Consider the following 14308-nt stretch of genomic DNA (forward strand, 5'->3'; position numbering starts at 1 on the left):
CCCAATCGACTTGGGGGGAAATACATCCAACAATGGAACAGGTACGAGGATATGCTCACTTTAAAGTTCGAATTACTGATCAATATCACCTAGGATATGATGATTCAATGAGAAGGACCGACGCCGAAACGAACAAGAGGGAAACTGCAATAGAACTAAGCCTTTGGAAGAAACCACCATTTTCAACACTCGGAAATGGGCTCCCTCATCAAACACAGCTTGTCCACGACCATGTATCTCTTGGGTCTCCCGAGCCTTCTAGACTGCAGAGACTTCCTGATGAGATATTGTTGATGATAAGCTCCTGGCTCTCCTCAAAAGGTGATAGAGAATGCGTGCTTGCTTTCTTTGCCTTGCGGCAAATTTCTCGGAGGTTCCGGCGCCTGATGCACGGGGTGGAGTTCTGCTGTCAATGGTGCTCTGATGGCTATGAAGATTGGCTGAAACCCGAAGGATCTCCGTGGCGGGTACGTCATCGTTTTGAGTACTAAGTACCACTCCTCGGATTGGAGACTAAAGGAAATTAGGAAGCTTATGAGAAAGGACAACGCGTGCAAACGCTGCCAGAAGCGCAAAGCAAAATAGGATAGCAGGAAACTCCTGTAACTTACAAGTTTCAAACGCTCTTTTCCTACACATGCGGTGGCTGAGCATCCAAGGGCCCAGGCCGACCGCACGCCTGCAGCCCATTTCGCACCTTGAAGGTGGCGTGTGGCCACTGCGAGAAGGAAAAAGGCTGTGTTGTCTTGACGTATCTCAGAAGGATATGCTTTGGCATGCCAGGGTCAAATGGAGGAGGCCTGCCCCAAGATTGGTTCCATGCCATCGACACAGGCTCTTATAAGTATTATGGCCACTTTGGTGTCCCTGAAATTCGTCGTGATACGAGCTGTCGCTATCACTGCGGCGAGGGAATGATTACAAGCTATGCTTTGGTCAATAAGTGACGCAGGGAGCGCGAGGTAATTTGCAGAAGGCGGGCCTGCACGAACGATTAGATCATGTAGAAGGAAATTACCACTCTATTAACTGAGCCAAGTCCGTTCACTAAGTCTTTTGGCGAGAAATTCAATACTCACTTTATTTATTTATTTATTTGATATGTAATGCTGACGTAAAGCTACCTGGCAACCAACGTCATATTATGAAAGTTGGGATGCTGCCTGAAGTGTGTTTTTGAGAGTGGTATTTTGATACATACTTTCATGATACAGTATCGGTGGGGAAAGAACACTTCGGATATTACGGATCATTCGGAACTCCCAAAAGTCTCCTCAACTGAACCGAGCTATTTTACTTTGACATCTGTTTCAACCTGCGTGACAACCACTCCCCAGCAGTATAAACCCTTTCTTCGCCAACCTTCCCACCAACAGCAACTACGGGTTCATCCTTGTACTGCTCAACTGGCTCCATCAACACATCATCAGCCGGTCTAACGAAATACACCAAACTGTACCGATCGAGTCGTCCTTGCGGTCCTGGTAACGGCACCACGCGATGCTTTCCCGACTTGAGACGTCCATTACTGAACTTGACCATCGCATCGCCAAGATTGATAATAGCGTGTCCGGGTAATGGCCTCACAAATGCCCATTCTCCCTGTTTTGCTGGGTCGTGAGATTGAATCTGCAGACCACCGACCCAATTGAACAACACGGTGATGCTACCAAAGTCTGTATGGGAGGCAAGACCAATTCTATTACCATCTGCAGCGTCGCAACCTGGCATTTTGGTCATTCTGATATGATCTCCAGAAAGTGAAGAGATCTTGTTTCTCTTGGCAAACTCATCGGATGGTAGGTCGAGTTGTTGCGCCAAAATGCGAAGGATCATAAGACCCAAAGAGTGACAGTTTTCAGCATATTTGCCCAAGTCTGTCCATCGATCGGTTATCTCTGCAGGATACTTTCGTGCCTCAGAGTTTCCCAACAAGTGATCTTTGCTCACGTTGAAGAACTCAGTTGTATCGGGTCGTGCATCTTTATCAGTCTGCTTAACTGCCCCGGCGGGTTTGTAGCCGAACATTTCTTTGCCCCGCTCTGCGACGCATTCCATCTTTTTGTCTAGAGGGATGTTGAGAGCGCGTTTCGAGATAGCGAGGATATCTTCAGTGTCGTTCAGAAGAGCTTGTCCGGCAGAGTCATCGGTGAGGTCAAGATAGAAGAATCCGTCTGATTGAGAAGCTTTGAGCACCTTTATCACCTCATCTTTGTCCAAGTTCTTGAGCTTGGAGTATGAGATCCGGGCGATGGGCACTATTGGCAGATCATCTGGGAATGGAGGAATGGAGTTATCGAGGCTGCCCATTTTCCTGTTTTGGTTTTGTAGGTTATGGAATGAGTAAAGGTCTTTAGATTGAGGGTGGATTGAAGCTGGCCGATGCGACTGTTAAGTACCGAGAGGTTATTCTTAGCGCACGGTAACATCCGACAGAAGGTCGGGTACTGCCTTCTCGATCAGGTTTTCGATAGGTTCCAAGATATCTTTTGTCCCATAATTTCCATCGAGGGCGCTCGGATCACTAGAGCTATATGGAAGGTTCCAAGATATACTCCAGTTAACGTGGTAGAACAGATGTCCCACCTCAAGGGCTTTGTCAACTAGACCTTCGGCCAGACCTGGGAATGAATCGAACTTGAACTTATCACCTCGCTCAAACGATATTATCACCAAAGACTTAGGTAAGTTTGGTGTAGTTTAGTGGGCCTTTAGAGTAGTTATTCCTAAAGTTGGAAGATCTCTTTCTTTCGGAGGGCAAGGTTATCTATTATGGTTCCCCCCCCCCCGCGGCATGGATTCTTCTTTAGATGCAAAAGACAATCGCTGTGTATTTATTCTATGTTTCGTAATGTTTGTCCAACTCAATCATTCTATCCAACGCCCATCATCTATTCATCATCATCATCTAGATCTCCCCCAATGACATTTAAATGCAACTGCTCCTGCTTCTTAACCGCCTCCAAAACCTCCTTCGGAACCTCATCCTCATCAACCAAAACAATCAACTCCTTCAATTTCCTACAAGTTATATGCAAACTCTCAATAGCACTAACAAACAAATCCGTAACTTCTTCATCCGTACCCAACGGATTAAAAAACTCTAATGTTTCTAATTCAGGCGGTAGTCCAACAGAGTGTAGCCGTGGTTTCTTTGTAGATTTTCCAAAAAGCTGATAGTCCCAGTTTAAGCGGAGTGTTTTTAGCGCGGTGAACTCGCGGAGGGCGAGGGGGCGTGCGCTGGCTAGCATGGGGAAGTCGATGGTGATGGTTTCTAACGAGTGGCATTGTTCTTTTAGGGAGAGGATGTAGTCGCGTATACTAGCTGAGCTTTCTTCGAGTTCGGGCTCCGGTTCTTCTCTTTGGGTGAGGACGAATTCTTTGAGGGCTTCGGGGAACATGAGCACGTCTGAGAGCGCGTCGTCGTTGATGTCGCATTCTATCAGGTGGAGCTTGCTGAGCGCTGTATTGTGTGGACGCTCGATTAACTCAAAGCCTCTGTCGTCTAATTTTGCTCGCTTGATGACCAGTGTTTCGAGGGTTGGATGTGTGAAGATGTGGATGTTCTCTTGGAGATCCCAGTACTGATCGGCCTCATCCTGGTAGAACAGGGTACAGGATTGCAGACAAGCGAGATCGAAGGGTCCGTTGAAGAGATTCCCTATACTGTGCAGAAGACCAACCGGTACAGCGATATCGAGAGTTTTGAGATTCGACATGGTTGAGATTGTATGCGATACCGAATTGGTTGGCTCTAGCGTGTCGGAGATGAGACGTGTTAACTCTGAAGCCGGGTACGCCAGCTTGACCCCCTCGATAGCAGATCCTCGCCTTGGTCGTCGATTAAGCGATTGACTAAAGATGAGATGAAGCTCCGGTTTAAGCCACTGAACCGTATTATACAGGACAGCATCCGCGAGGGCATGATAGCGCTTGTTCAACCGCGACACGCTGCAGAGGTCATGCTTGGGCAGTGTTTCCAGTATCGACACGAGAATCTCATCCGTGAGCCGCGCGAGGCTATCGCAGTGAGCGCCATGATGAAGAGGAATGGCCACCATGTCTGGTTCGTTGGATAAAGATAGTGAGGAGAGACGTGATACGATGTTTGGAGTGGTGTGTTGTGGACTCGAGGTTGGAGCGATTAGCGCGTCTAGTGACGTAACGGATTGAGCCATTTTATGTGGACCGTATGGGGTAAGCCGGGTTATGTAAGCGAGAATGGGTGAGGCTTGGCGAGGTTAGGGCGATCAAGACAGATTTCAGAATGCGGAGTGAAAGTGCACAGACGCGGATCATGCCTGGGTAGAAATTATTTATAGATTCAGGGAGAAGTTTGTCTATTCATGTAGGGGAAAGGGATTTATTCTGTGTATGGACCAGATCTGGTGTAGATGCCTGGAATGACTCAGATATTGGGTTTGTCACTCACCGAGAATACCGAGTGTTGAGAGGTTAGAGAGTCAGTTGTGAAATGTTAAATTTAGCACCGTGAATCTTGATGCGATTTTGACGCGTAGCCAGGTGACTTTGCGTCGCTGCGAGTGGTATTGACCTTGACTTGCGCGCTGCTACGCCGTATCGAATTCCTCATTCGCCCAACATTGAAGACGGAGATAACCAAGATTGCAAAAAAATCATTTATTTAAACTTATTCATTCGTGAAAAAACTTCAGATTGGGGTCCCACGCGGATTTTCCGTGGCTACCCTGGAAAGCTTTACGGTTAACCTCGTTCGCTTGCAGGAAAGGCCGTGATTTTCGCGACGGCATCATCAGGTCTCGTGACCTTGCCTTGCAAAAAAGGCTTTCACGATTCAGACTGTCCATATGCTGTTGAAAATAATTTTCACCTTTAATCTGGTCCATAAAACCTTACCTGCAAAAATCGCTTGGCGTCGCCATTTTCGCCAATCAGTGTATTAAAATTAGCACGTGGAGATGATTGCGCCTCTTCAAATTGCTTGGCAAACCGTCCGCTCAGGAGCTTTAATGAAGGTTCGCCCACTAAAGTAAAATATCATCCCCTTAATACTTGTTCTGCAAACTTTATCATGGATGAGTACGTTCATGCCATCGTGACATGGGTTGAGGCGTCAGTCAAAGCCTCACCCTACATCTGGAGTACAGCTGGCCTGACCTTTCTTCTCGGCGTGCAAGTACTCTTGGCAGTAGCCATTCTTCATGGCGATGAAGCCACGGTTCGGAGACAATTGACCTCTCTACAACGAATTGGTAGCGGCAATGATGCGGCGTCGGATAAGAATCTGGAGGCAGATGATAGCGAAAAGAAGAAGGCCCGTGGCGGATCAGAAGAGCAGGTCGTCGAACTTTCTCTCATCGCTTCATGCGCAACTATCCAGGCCAACTCGAATCAGAATCTTGACGACCAAGATAAATACAACAACTGTTACATGTTTGCCGTCGACTCTCACCAAGCAGATGACCAGGGTTTCGCAATCTGGAAATCTCTGGATCAGCAAACGAAACCCGCATTATCACAAATCAAGACCGAATTATGGCTCCCAAAACCCAATGCCGACACAAGCGATCCTTTGGTACAGGCCGGTGGCTGCATTGTCATGTCATTCGCTGATCCTGCGGTGCCGGGTTGGCTGGATCAGATCGCTGGAATGATTGGCAAAAGTTTGAAGACGCCTCAAGTTGCTTGCATCCTGCCACTGCAATTTTCGCTGGAGGATATTGAGCAGAACAAGCTCAGCATGAGACCATTCAAGATTGATGGAGAGGATGGGAGGGGCTTGGACCTGGAGAAGTTCCCTGCATTTTCGGATATTTTACCAAAGCTGAGGCTTTTCCTTGGGTATCCTGAGCAGCAAGGCATCACGATCTTCAAGCGAGCATAGAATGACATGAGGTAGTAGAAAGGTGAAGCCACTGTATACTATGACAGAATACCATTTGTATCTTTTAGACACCCTTTATGCCTCGAGCTGCTGCCGATACCTGTAGATATCGCGCTGTAGTCGGCCCTCCGCCAGATCCGCAGCAGCATTACTCCCCCAAACTCCATCAGTGAACCGATATTGTCGTAAAATATGTATGGCCTGCTGTCGCAAGTCCCAATCCTCGCTGGTAACAGCGACAAAGTAGAGTGCTTCGACAAGGCCGTTGGCCAGATAAAACCCGGCCTGGGCAGGTCGAAGACCAAGGTCATGGATTAGCTGGAGGGCCAGATCAAGAATGGTCTTGCAATCTGTATCGACATTGCTCTTTGCACCATTGCTTGTGCTAGTTGCCCGATTCATGGTCACTTCGACCAACACCCTTCGCATTCTGAGGGCGGTCACATGCTTCTCCTCTTCTTGAGAAGTAATGCTTAGGCTCTCAAACCGCCGGTCCCAAAGCTTCAGGGAGTATTCGCTGGACACCAATGAGGCTTGGATATTTGAAGGCTGGAGTAATTGGCCGTGTATAGCATCGAGATGGCGTAATAATGTACACACGGAGGGGGTATCAGAAATATCGTCCAGAGTTTCTTGTTGAGAGCGACCTCCCCAGCAAAGGGACATACTATGGGCTGTTGAGATGACTCGCGTTTGTGTATCCAACCTCATGTATAGGCCTAGTATATCTGTCATCATATGTTGGCCATGTGCTCTTAGATCCCCCCATTCATGAATGAGTGCCAGGCCATTTCTCAGATGAACGAGAGCTTCTTTGCGAAGACCCTGCAAGGAGCAAAGATACGTGAACAGGAAGTTTGCAACCAAGGCAGCCAGCTTTCCAGATGTAGAGAGCGCTTTGGCCTCCTGAAAGCAGGTGGAGAGAGATCTCATGGCCTTTTGGTACTGGGAAAAGATAAACAGATCGCAGCTTGTGGACTTTATGCCGAGGAGGATAGACTTCTGGTATGCTGACGCGAGTGCTGCCAGGGCGTGTCGGACGGGCGTGTATGTATCTGACTTGTGTAATACATCATATGTCCAGAAGTCGGCGTCGAAAGAAGACGCGATAAGTGTTGCGATTCTGGTTCGGAATTGGTAGATGGCTTGGCTTTCGGGATCACTGCCTCCAGAAACTATCTGTGGGAGTTGAAGTCTACCGCTCGGGGCCAGGGTAGCGAGGTCATAGCCATCGCACTTGCGGCCGGTGGAGGTGCAACGATGACAACTCGGCTTGTCTTCATCACATTTAACTCGACGAATCCTGGAACCATTAGCTACTGGCTGCTGTTGCAAGGATCGTGACTGACCGACAGGTGATACAGCCGGTCTTGCCCTTCGTAGCGTATCTTTTCTTCCGGGAATCCTTAGTCTTCATGGCCCGAGACACTTTGAAGATCTGAGCAAAGGGAGTGAATCAGCTCGAGGGGTGAAGGATTGCAACATGACTGCACGACAAGTATTACTAATGGGGTATCTCTTCTGTTGTGGAGCACTATGCCTGCAGCCATTGGTCGGCTCGTTCAATTCGACGCACTAGTCCCAAGATGTCAAGCCGAGCCTCAAGTATTTGATAGTTCAAGGAACTTTTCTATAACAACATTGACAATCAAGAGGTGATTGGTAATATCATTGAAGTCCTATTCGGACGAAAGATGTCCGAGAGTCCTCCTCTGTGGCGACTTCGAGGTATAAATCTGGCCCATCCCATCATGAGAGATGATTGTCTACATCAAGTTTCCCAAACCAAAAAACACGACACTCAAGAAGCCATCTCAGCTACACCACTCGCCTTGAAAAATGTCATTTCAAAAGACGATCCCATTATACCCTAGCATGTCACCTATGCCTGGCACACCGCTCGCTGAGAATGAGGTCAAATCGACGCTTTTTGCCCCTCTTCAAGTCCGCGGGCTTACCCTCCAAAACCGCATCGGCGTCTCTCCCATGGGCATGTTCAGTGCCAAAGATGGACATCTGACTGACTTTCATCTCGTCCATTACGGTTCTTTCGCCACTAAAGGTGCAGCTCTCGTCATGGTTGAAGCTACAGCCGTAGCTCCTAATGGTCGGGTCTCAACTGGAGATTCAGGCCTTTGGAAGGATAGCCAAATTGCACCTTTGAAGCGAGTTGTTGACTACGTCCATGCCCAAGGACAGAAGGCGGGCGTCCAGCTCTGTCATTCTGGTCAGAAGGGTTCTATGCTCCCGCCGTGGCTTGCCAAGGGCGACCCTATGGTGCACTTCCCACTTGCAAGTCAGGAACAAGGTGGCTGGCCGAATGATGTCTGGGCACCGAGTGCAATTTGCCATGGTCCTGGATATCCAATGCCGAAAGAGATGGGCTGGGAGCAGATTGATCTTGCTGTTGAGCAGTTTGCTAGTGCTGCTAGAAGAGCTGCTGAAGCCGGCGTTGGTAAGCATTGCATACCCAATAACCGAGTTACAACTAACTGTTACAGATTTCATCGAACTCCACGGCGCTCACGGATATTTGATCAACGCGTTCCTCTCCCCTCTCACGAACCACCGAATGGATGAATATGGTGGCTCTTTTGAGAACAGAACAAGATTCCTTTTTCGTGTTCTTGAAGCTGTCCGTAATGCCATACCTGAGACTGTTGTTCTCTCATTGCGCATTTCTGCCGTTGAGTGGATGGAGTGGAGCGGCCAGGATTGCTGGACATTGGAAAACTCCATCAGACTCGCAAAGCTTCTTCCTGAGGCTGGCGTTGACATTCTTGATGTGTCCTCTGGTGGTAACCATAACGACCAAAAGATCGACGTTCACCCCTACTATCATATCGATCTTGCATATCAGATTCGACAGGCTATCAAGGCTGATGGCATCGAGCTGCTAATCGCTGCAGTGGGGTTCATCGACAACCCCGTCATGGCTGAGAATGTTGTTCAAGGAAATGCTGGGTATAAGGCAGCGCCGGAGATGCATGGAACGAACGGAAACGCGGAGAAAGAAAAATACAAAGAGCCTCAGGCGGACTTGGTCATGGTTGGGAGACAGTTTTTACGAGATGCGGGTTTTGTGCTGACAGCTGCGAAGGAGTTGGGCGTGGAAGTCCAGTGGCCTCTTCAGTATGCCAGGGTACAGTAGAGAGACCCTTCTTTACTTGGTGCCGACATTAAAACCTCAAGACCATGAGTATACGGTAACGGTCAATTTAGATGCCAGAGAATGACCATGTTGACTCACTTACACCTCAGCAATACTGCACACACTATTTACAACAGTCTATGGCTGCACAATGCTGCGCACTAAACCACAAGCCACGATCTCATCGTAGACGTTAAACATGCATCACAAGTCTGGGTTACAGCGCTAGCAAGCCTCAGTGACGTGATGGCTGACTCACCTGTTAAGCAACTTTCACAAACAGATTTTCGATCATGCTATTTAGCGCAAAATGCACCAGCATCACCGGGCTTAAGGGGTTTTGTAAACGCAATTATTTAGGCTGATATCCATTGAGGTTTAGCAACAGGCAATAGTTTGTGTTGAAATCGATAGTGTCGAAAAATAAAGAAGGAGGATGCCAAGCCAAAAGTTCAGGGGTAGATAATTTTAAATATGCAAGGCACAGCAGGTAAACGCCCCCAACGGCTCGATACAGCTACTTCCGATCCACACTAAGTATCCTGACCAATCTCAGCTCTACACTAAATAAGGTCAACCAGACTATTGATCCTTCACGAGTTCACTAAATGTAATTCAGCTGATCAACAGTCAGCGTTTAACGACCGATTTAGACTCACCTTCACAATTTGGGAATAACTCGACTGCGAACCAAAGTGGTGCGACTTGGCGTTTTATACGGGGTTTTCTCTCCGACATTCTCGTGAACGGTATATGTTATGGGCTGGTCCCTTGTCGAGTCAGCTTTTGACGCTGCATCCTTCCTTTCACCAAGTTGTGAAATAGTCATTCGTTCAATAGTCACTCTTTTAAGATGGTGTCGCTCAAGGCTATCGGAGTCGCTTATGCAGCAGCGAACCTCTTGGGTGTCAACGCAGGTCTGTGTCGCCCATCGACCAGGACTTCACTAAGCCAGTCCGGTTCCGGAACACCGACCTCGGCGCCGATTGTCTCGACCTCAACCTCGGGAAGTGGTACTATCGCCACAACATCAACAGATCACGCATCTTCGTCTGACGAAACAACTGCTACCAACCCTACGACATCTGGAACTCAATCCGTGTCTAGCAGTGAAACTATTGTTTCGTCAAGCAACCCGACAACTTCAGATGTCTCAACTATCGAGACCTCCAGCACTCACACGATCTCTGTCGACCTCACTACATCTGGCAGCCCTACCACGTCAGGCGATGCTGTGACCTCTGCCGAGTCCACGACCTCTGGTGCTTCGACCATGTCCACTGAGACATCGGCATCCATCGACTCCACAACATCAGGCGTCCCGACTACTACTGCTGAAACCTCGGCTCCTACTGACGTGACTTCTACCGAAGCTACTACGTCTGATGAATCCACGACATCTGCTGATACTACGACAACTGCCAATCCTACCACCACCGCGGATACCACAACAACTTCGTCAGAGCCTACAACCACAACATCGGTCTGTGTTGAGCCCACCAACCTGCTCAGACAGCCCGGCTTTGAGGCTTCAGACGACGGGTCTGTTTGGGGATTCTACTGGGGCGGTGGCGATGTTGAATACGACCCCGACCAAGCTCGAACTGGTGATTACCTAGGGTACATTGTCATTCCCCCTTTATTGAAACCGCAAGCTAATCTCAAAAAGTGTTCTACCTGTCCCCGACGGACAGGAACGTCGCATGGAACAACGTATTCATATAACTCCAGGCTCAGAATATACAGTTAGCTTCTGGTATGCCGTCGCAAACCCGCCGTCCGTCAGCACACAATGTTTCCTGTTTGCTACCTTCGACTACTACACGACATTGAAGCAGGTGCCGCTTCCGTCTGACTCTGAATACCACCAGTACACCTCGAGCTTCATTGCACAGGATAACTTGGACCCAGCTATCGAGATTGGCGTTTCCTGTCCTGGTGTAGGCAACGAGTACACAGCTACAATCAACATCGATGACACCTCGGTTCTGGACTCTACCAACGCGTGCGATGCTACTCCCGTCGATCCCAATGCTCCCCCTAAGTCTACTCTCCTCGTGCCTGCACAGCCAGAGGCTCCTCACTGCCCTGTGAACGTTGTTCAAGTCCCCGGGTTTGAAGCTGATGACGAGGACCAAGCATGGGCCTTCTTCAGCAGGGGAGAATTTGTGCAAGATGTGTCCAACGCCCGAACCGGAGAGCGAGAGGCGTAAGTTTTCATGTTCTCGTACATTCTAGGTTGAGGAAAGTTGTAACTAACCATCAGTAGACTTCTCCCCAGCGGAACTCGCAGCGATGGCACCTTCCTCGAGCAATACATCGACTCCTCAAATCTTGTAGCCGGCGAGACCTATGATTATCACTTCTTCTGGAAGCCCAAAACCCTACCAGATAGCGGCCGGTGCTACATTAGCGGCGGCTATAGTGACCTGGTTGGATTCTCCGCAGCCGAAGTCAAGTTCGGAGCAACTTCATCAACTGGCTACACTCTCTACTCAGTTCGCTTCGAAATGCCAGCCGGTAGCATTGTCCTTCAAATTGTCTTTGTCTGTGATGGCAATGACCTTGAGGTAGGATCAGTCTACGTCGATGATACGGCACTGATCAGAGTTGGCGGCTGCGAGGCATATCCCGTGACAGGGTCACTCATTGAGAATCCCAGCTTTGAGATCCAAGCTACTGAGGATAGTACTTATGCTTGGTTTGGCACCAAGGGTATGACGATCAGAGCTGGAAGCACATCTGACGGCCCCTCACCCAACTCAGGCGACAACTTCCTGTGAGTATCTTACACTTTAATTCTATGTAACAGTATCCTAACTCAGCCTAGGTATGTCCAACTTGGATCATCCAAGAAGTCGGCGACACTCACCAAACCGCTGGCTGGTTCCTTGAATGCAGGTGGGGCGTATACTCTCCAGTTCAACTGGTCTGCTGGATCTGCATACGTTCCCAGCACTTGCTCATTCAAGATTGTCTTTGGTTCAGTGTCTCAAACCCTTGAGCTTGATGATCAGGTCACTGCGTATCAGTATCAATCCTTTGACTACAGTTTCACAGCGGCTGATTCGGCTGAATCCATGTCCATCACTGTTGAGTGTACAGACGCAAGTGGGTTCCCTGACTTCGTCTTCGATGACTTTTCCCTCCAGTAATGGAGGATGTTAATGAATAGGGCGGCATTATTCACTTCTACAATTTTTTAAATATTTTATGTAATCCTATCCGATTTATGTTTACTATAGTGGCTCTGGATTAGTACATAATATACCTTCAAATGCGCCTCATCTTGCTTGCTGCCAATGAATGTTTTGAATGTGTTACTGAGAATACCGCAGTTCATAGATATACTAGGAGCAATAAGCTTTATTTAAGATTGAATCTTTGGTATCACACAGGCGACTCACCAGTGAACCACAGTGTCAGCCCGACTATATATTGTCATAGCTTGGCGGACCGTGGGAATCTTCAATCTCAGAATTCGCAACACCAGCAATCTCAACCTGACCAAAGAATTTAATCTAAATACCCAGCTCTTACAGAAGACATAAGCGAGAATAATACACCCGACGACATTCACAATGTGCTACATGTACTATTTGTCGACTCTCTGTTCGACCTGCAGGCATCCGTACAAGACTAGTTCAACCACTGACACTTGCGATAACTTACCAGAAATGGCTGAGTGGGGAGAATGCGACACAGGAGTTATGCAAATAGAACTAGAGGAGGAGGGAGGAGAATGTGACAACTGCCGAGAGAAACGCGAGGAAGAAGAGAGAAAGGCAACGCTCGAAACCATACTGGAGGAGTAGGTAGAATTGACATAGCTCGGGAGGAAGGGTCTAAGAGTACAGTGAAAAAGATACCACGCCCAGTCGCCTTGAGATTCAGAAGCGTGGTCGTATATATATCAGAATGAGTAATATGAGCACCTTCTAATCAGGCCTGGCGATGATTCATGAAAAGGTTAAGCCAACAATTAAACGTGAATGAAGGCTGTTGCTGATGAGTTCATCACTGTACGCAATGGACTGTACATCGCATCACTACTAGATTCAACGAGAAAGCATTTTAAAAAGAGTCGCCTTCGTCCCATTGACCGTTATCAATAGAAGTTCACCTGTTTAATTCCACCAATATCTGCTACAAATCATCTGCCCTAGACCATATACATCCTCACATCTCACACCACCACCGATAAAGTCATCGGAAAGGAAAGCTGTTCTTTACAACATGTGTTCCCAAACCTTGATATCACTTCTTTGCAAAACCTGCGGAGTTAAATATTCATGCGAATTCGACGTAGAATTGTGCAGAACCGTCAAGAAAAAGTCTGGTTGGGGACATTGTGGATTAGGCCGGCTTATGCCTGATCGAGAGGAGATTGGAGAAGGGGAATGCACCAAGTGCTTGAAAGAGATCAGAGAGCTTGAAGAAGAGCGGAAACTGCTGGATACTCTGTTAGTGGATGACGAAGATTTGTGGATTCAGTAGACCTTTCCGAAGCATCCCTAGACACAAAATCACATTCACTCACAGATCTCACTGGAAGTGACAAAGGGTCCCTGCCTGTGTGTATCACCACGTTTGTCACTGGTCATGCATTGAATCACTAGTGAACGCCATAATGGCGGACTACATAATCCCCCTCACAGCAACAAGAATAGAGATATCCTTCTACTCTCAAACTTCAACAAACTTACTACATCCCTATCTAGCATTTCAAGCTTCAAGTTCGCACCGCAATTCTCATTATTATTTACAACCGGCGAGACTTAGTATAACCATGTGTCGTCTTGTTCGCACATCTATACAATGCATTTCATGCACTACAGAAACTTCACACCGAAATTTCCTAAACAGGTGCCGCGAGGTTAATGGGCACGGAAAGGAAGCAAAATGCTCAATTGGCATATGGAAGGATAGCGATACTGAAAAGGGCAACGTTGAATGCGATCCGTGTCGCATCAAGCGGGAGGAGAAGGAGCGGCGGGCAAGGCTTATCTACGGTAAGGAGGCGTGGTCATCAGGATCAGATGCTTGACACACGATTTGTAGATGACAAATCCCTACCAAACAGTCTGTATTTATCTACTGCGATCGTCACGTACATGCTACTTGGTAGTTAGTGAACCTCTCTGGGGACATGAAAATTTAGGTAGTTTTACAGCAAATATTATGTGTCCTCTTGGCCATCGCGGTCATTGAATTCTTTTATTTCCTAGTTACTTATGCCATGTCTTCTAGATGTCCTCTGGATCAGTAAGTGACACTGAAAACCTTCCAGA

At 47.9% G+C, this 14308-nt stretch overlaps 7 protein-coding genes across 7 annotated transcripts; 4 read left to right on the top strand and 3 right to left on the bottom strand.

The window, feature by feature from the left end:
• Positions 1-1074: 1074 nt before the first annotated feature.
• Positions 1075-2365, bottom strand: FOXG_13221 (uncharacterized protein). Its single transcript, XM_018393174.1, has one exon. The coding sequence runs from the start codon at positions 2308-2310 to the stop codon at positions 1294-1296; it is 1017 nt and encodes a 338-aa protein (XP_018252388.1). The 5' UTR covers positions 2311-2365; the 3' UTR covers positions 1075-1293.
• Positions 2366-2750: 385 nt separating this feature from the next.
• On the bottom strand, positions 2751-4200 carry FOXG_13222 (uncharacterized protein). The gene has a single exon (XM_018393175.1). It carries the CDS (start codon positions 4176-4178, stop codon positions 2892-2894), a length of 1287 nt encoding a protein of 428 aa, XP_018252389.1. The 5' UTR covers positions 4179-4200; the 3' UTR covers positions 2751-2891.
• A 792-nt stretch (positions 4201-4992) lies between these two features.
• On the top strand, positions 4993-6084 carry FOXG_13223 (uncharacterized protein). Its single transcript, XM_018393176.1, has one exon. The coding sequence runs from the start codon at positions 5054-5056 to the stop codon at positions 5864-5866; it is 813 nt and encodes a 270-aa protein (XP_018252390.1). The 5' UTR covers positions 4993-5053; the 3' UTR covers positions 5867-6084.
• Positions 5807-7317, bottom strand: FOXG_21108 (uncharacterized protein). Its single transcript, XM_018401448.1, has 2 exons — positions 7216-7317; positions 5807-7169 (listed from the first exon to the last, which is right to left on the bottom strand). The coding sequence occupies exons 1-2, from the start codon at positions 7281-7283 to the stop codon at positions 5942-5944; spliced, it is 1296 nt and encodes a 431-aa protein (XP_018252391.1). The 5' UTR covers positions 7284-7317; the 3' UTR covers positions 5807-5941.
• Positions 7318-7705: 388 nt separating this feature from the next.
• Positions 7706-9017, top strand: FOXG_13224 (uncharacterized protein; the record flags this gene model as incomplete). Its single annotated transcript, XM_018393177.1, has 2 exons — positions 7706-8321; positions 8368-9017. The coding sequence occupies 2 exons, from the start codon at positions 7706-7708 to the stop codon at positions 9015-9017; spliced, it is 1266 nt and encodes a 421-aa protein (XP_018252392.1).
• A 772-nt stretch (positions 9018-9789) lies between these two features.
• Positions 9790-12304, top strand: FOXG_13225 (uncharacterized protein). Its single transcript, XM_018393178.1, has 4 exons — positions 9790-10637; positions 10687-11226; positions 11287-11796; positions 11848-12304. The coding sequence occupies exons 1-4, from the start codon at positions 9871-9873 to the stop codon at positions 12170-12172; spliced, it is 2142 nt and encodes a 713-aa protein (XP_018252393.1). The 5' UTR covers positions 9790-9870; the 3' UTR covers positions 12173-12304.
• Positions 12305-12694: 390 nt separating this feature from the next.
• Positions 12695-13514, top strand: FOXG_21109 (uncharacterized protein; the record flags this gene model as incomplete). The annotated part of the gene is made up of 2 exons (XM_018401449.1): positions 12695-12828; positions 13337-13514. The coding sequence occupies 2 exons, from the start codon at positions 12695-12697 to the stop codon at positions 13512-13514; spliced, it is 312 nt and encodes a 103-aa protein (XP_018252394.1).
• Between the last annotated feature and the right edge of the window lie 794 nt (positions 13515-14308).

Source organism: Fusarium oxysporum, chromosome 12 (genome assembly GCF_000149955.1).
Source record: "Fusarium oxysporum f. sp. lycopersici 4287 chromosome 12, whole genome shotgun sequence".
In the NCBI taxonomy this organism is placed as follows: domain Eukaryota; kingdom Fungi; phylum Ascomycota; class Sordariomycetes; order Hypocreales; family Nectriaceae; genus Fusarium; species Fusarium oxysporum.

Coding starts and splice junctions, on each gene's coding strand:
- FOXG_13221 (XM_018393174.1), bottom strand. CDS start 2,310: ATGGGCAGCCTCGATAACTCCATTCCTCCATTCCCAGATGATCTGCCA.
- FOXG_13222 (XM_018393175.1), bottom strand. CDS start 4,178: ATGGCTCAATCCGTTACGTCACTAGACGCGCTAATCGCTCCAACCTCG.
- FOXG_13223 (XM_018393176.1), top strand. CDS start 5,054: ATGGATGAGTACGTTCATGCCATCGTGACATGGGTTGAGGCGTCAGTC.
- FOXG_21108 (XM_018401448.1), bottom strand. CDS start 7,283: ATGAAGACTAAGGATTCCCGGAAGAAAAGATACGCTACGAAGGGCAAG. Junction 7,170..7,215: donor ACCGGCTGTATCACCTGTCG/GTCAGTCACGAT, acceptor TAATGGTTCCAG/GATTCGTCGAGTTAAATGTG.
- FOXG_13225 (XM_018393178.1), top strand. CDS start 9,871: ATGGTGTCGCTCAAGGCTATCGGAGTCGCTTATGCAGCAGCGAACCTC. Junction 10,638..10,686: donor CGAACTGGTGATTACCTAGG/GTACATTGTCAT, acceptor AATCTCAAAAAG/TGTTCTACCTGTCCCCGACG. Junction 11,227..11,286: donor CGAACCGGAGAGCGAGAGGC/GTAAGTTTTCAT, acceptor AACCATCAGTAG/ACTTCTCCCCAGCGGAACTC.